We start from the raw sequence: 3,810 nt of genomic DNA, 5'->3' as shown, positions 1-3,810 counted from the left end.
GGTGCGAAGAAAAAAAAGGAAAAAAATTAAATCAAAATTGGAGATATTATATCTCGTATATTTCTTAATAGATTACCCTGTTACTTGCTGTGTGAAATAAGGGTCCAGTAGAGCGCATCCACTGAAAATACATGATACAGTCCGAGCTACAGAAAGTGGAAAATTGCTAAACTATCACTCCTGTTAATAACACACAGTGTTTTCTGCAGGTTGATTTGGCCGCACTACACCCTACTGTGTGTCTTGATAAACAAGATAAATTCCCAAATCTGGCTATTTCTTCCAATCACCACATTCACCTGTCCCAAAAGTGCCCAATTTACTAACATTTTATCATCATAATTGTAAATGAAAGCTGATTATCTCAACTAATACCTTAATTTAATCTCCCTCTCCAAAAAAACAAGCATCGAACTTAAAACTGTGGGTACTTTATAAGATTAATGATGAAATCTTACTATTCAGTTTGACAAGATTAGCCCAAGAGATGGAGGTGAGTGGTGTTAACCAGCTGCGTTCCTTTCAAAATTAGGGACGACTAGCGAGAAATACAACAAAACGATTAATTGGTTTTTCCACCAATAAATACGAGCCTTATATGTGACTTGTAAGTGTGGATGGCAACTATTTACCTTACTTTTCTGTGACTTTTAAGTTGTGTCAATGGTGTACTCAGGGTACAATTATATGTTTGACAATGTAAGACAAAAACCCGAGATGACATTTTTACGGAAAATCTAGACTTTATGTATGTAAAATGATATTGTTACGTCTCTGTTCGTTTGTTAATTTCCCGTAGAACATCTTCCCGAGAAACTTCAGCGATACAAGTCCTTTCTTAAATAAAACTAGTTTATTCTTTCACAATACAACTTTGCAATACACTTAATTTCCACAGTTACTTTAACCTAAACACACGCTATAATTCACAACGAACGATTCACGCACTTTACTTACTATCGCGCTTAACTCAATTGTCCATCTCTATCTCTGCCTGTATGCAATTCTATCCCGATTTATTGTCTGGCGCACTCATATACAAGAATAGAGGGCACCTAGCAAATACTGGATTATTCGTGATGTTCCCCGATCTTTCTAGAACTCATTACGTGTTACCAGCGTCACGTGAATTCCGCTGTCGTAACAATATTAATAGGTCACCACGTGCTCTTACAAAGTAACTCGAGAGCATGGTAAAACTATCACGTCTGTTTCTTACCTTGTCCTGTACAGGTTTTATGAAACGCGTGCGTGAAGCAAAATGTACAGTATATTGGACTAACACGAGAATGAAGTTTTGAGAACTTAACAGGCATCTAAGCACGTGTCATTTCATTATAAAAGTGTAAGATACATTTTCCCCCCTTACTTTAAAGGTGAAAGACATTCATTGATTTCTAGTATCATTATGTGTGTGTAGGATAATCTTGTAACTAGTGATTGGAAATATAAAGGTGAAGATTATAGACTAACCCGTGTATTTTAGCCAAAGGTCGTAAAAACTGAAAGCAGTTTTCAAAACCGTGTTAAAAATATAAGGTCGTATATTTCAAATTGCAACTGACTGTTCAAAACAACTGTTGTATAATAAAATAAAAATAACAGTGGTATGTACATCGGATGACTTCAAGAAATTTGGAGCCTGGCCAGTTGACTGTTAACATTTACTGTTACTGTTTTCGTCGACAAATAAGAGTTCAGTGTAAACGGTGTTCTGAAAATCTAATTATACTCTAGTTCTCTGGCAGTGTTCCGTAGGAGACGAGAGTGAACACGTGTGATCTGTGAGTGATGTATGCCTGCTTGTTGATGTTGTTATAATCCCAACCGCCTGTTGTACCTTCATCTACCATAACGGAAAAATTGAATTAGGTCATACCTGCATGTATTTTCCTCCTCAGAACGAGTAAGTTGGGTGGATACATTAGTTGGGAAAGAAGAAGAAATTTAAAACAAATATCAGACCTATATGTTTCATGGCCAGATTATCTGGTGTTTTGCAATTCAGAAAGTTCTATTTAATATAAATATCTTTCAAACGTTTTCTTATTGCATCACTTTAAATTTTCCAAAAACTACAAGCATGGAATTGTAGTGGAGTATTTAAAAAAAAACTTCTTTTGAAATAAAAGATATACCCTTAGGCGTAGGAGGCAGAGGGTCAAGGGGAGCAATTGCCCCCCAAATTCTGGCCTAAATAGTTTTTCGGGTAAAATTTCTGTACATATCTATAACTTTTATATTTGCAAATTGATTATGCATTTTCAGAAAATATATTACCCACACGTGACATTTTCACTTGCACCTTTTTACCCCTTTAGTGCCATATGGTTCCCGCATGGAAGTCATTGGAACCATTTTTTTTCAAATGATTAAACCTTATAGTACATGATTTTAAGGTCGATTTTATATTTTTTGGGCAAAACTTGCTTGCCCACCCCCCAGTCAAAATTAAGCCCCTATTCCTATGACTGTACCCCTGTATGATTTAGCTATTTTGAATACAATATTACTAATTAGTTAAAAATAGAAAGAAATCAATCAATTTGTTTTCAATAATTAACAAGTAGATTGTTTTTCATCTTGGGGGGTGTGTGTGTGTGTATATACATGCTTGTAACCTAGAGGCAATGCTACTAGAATATGTGACAGTAGAAAGATTGATATCAGTTAAAACTGAAACTTTTTAGTTAAGCCTAATTAGCTGTTTTAGGCTTAGTTAGTAACTCTAGTCTTATCTTTACTTTAGAAACAGACCTCACATCATACAGTTTCTTAATAGAAATGATTATTAAATGTAGAAACTTCATTCAAAAGATGCACTAAAAGAATGGAATACATTATCGTGAATAATTGCATATCATTAATAATAATTATGTAGTATTCACTACGTATTGGGGAATACTAGTTTTGTAGTTACAGATAAAAAAATGAAAAGTTTAAAGTGCTTTTACTTTCTAGATATTGTGCATTATTAAACGTAGAGATCAGACTTTCGGCTCTGTTTTTTAATAAGCCAATTGTTTAATCAACATACAATTACAGGTATTTTTTTTATAAGCCCCTAATAGTTATATGATATCTAGCAAAATAATAGTGTGTAACATTTCAGTAGCATTAGTTTCTTTTACATTAAAATTGTACATTTCTTGAAACCAGATGATATGACTTTACGGTGGTCAAAATCAATGAATATATTAAATGTTATACCTCATAAACCTTTACCATATCTCTTAATCACAATATTATCAATACAGTGGTGTCAATTTGACATATTTGAACCTTCTTCCTGACACTTCATTTCTGATTTGGCTGTTTAAACAGGTCATCACCAGACAACTGGAAACATTATGAATACCCAAGTTCTTCAGTTTCTTAACCAAACTATTGATAGAAGTATATTGAGTGTACAGAAATTTATTCACAGTGTAATAAATTTATGTATCTATAAATAACCATTGATATATTGATTTACATCTACTGGAATACAAGTTTGTTTTAACTATGTTTGTTTTTTATTTAATAATGAAAGTCTTCCAGATATACCCGGAAATCCGGATATTTCTAAAAAATCCTGAAAACCTCCGGTTTTCTTCCGGAGAAACACATTTTTTAAAATTATTTATCGGATTTTGGTGTTCCATGCCATAGATAAGCATTTATGCAATCGCGCGGTTTGTTTACATTCGGCGAATGAGTTTGATTTTACAATAAATATATCTGATTTATTTTTAACTGTTTTAACAATGAATCTATTCAATTTCATAATAGTGTGAACTGTTTGATCTCAGTTGAATCATACACATTTCA

At 33.3% G+C, this 3,810-nt stretch overlaps 1 protein-coding gene across 2 annotated transcripts in view; it reads left to right on the top strand.

Annotated features, from left to right (window-relative positions):
- The window catches only part of LOC106472268 (golgin subfamily B member 1-like), a 121,912-nt gene that overhangs the window by 12,645 nt on the left and 105,457 nt on the right, over positions 1–3,810 (top strand). The window contains exon 1 of one of the 2 annotated variants that reach the window (XM_013932906.2): positions 1,816–1,906. The exons of the other annotated variant lie outside the window; for it this stretch is intronic. Coding sequence (XP_013788360.1) covers positions 1,884–1,906 — 23 coding nt within the window. The 5' untranslated portion in view covers positions 1,816–1,883. Of the gene's footprint in view, positions 1–1,815; positions 1,907–3,810 lie in introns of those variants that run through there. 2 annotated transcript variants of the gene reach the window in all.

This window comes from Limulus polyphemus, unplaced genomic scaffold (genome assembly GCF_000517525.1).
Source record: "Limulus polyphemus unplaced genomic scaffold, Limulus_polyphemus-2.1.2 Scaffold118, whole genome shotgun sequence".
Taxonomy (NCBI): Eukaryota; Metazoa; Arthropoda; class Merostomata; order Xiphosura; family Limulidae; genus Limulus; species Limulus polyphemus.
This window is presented reverse-complemented; position numbering and strand designations above follow the sequence as displayed.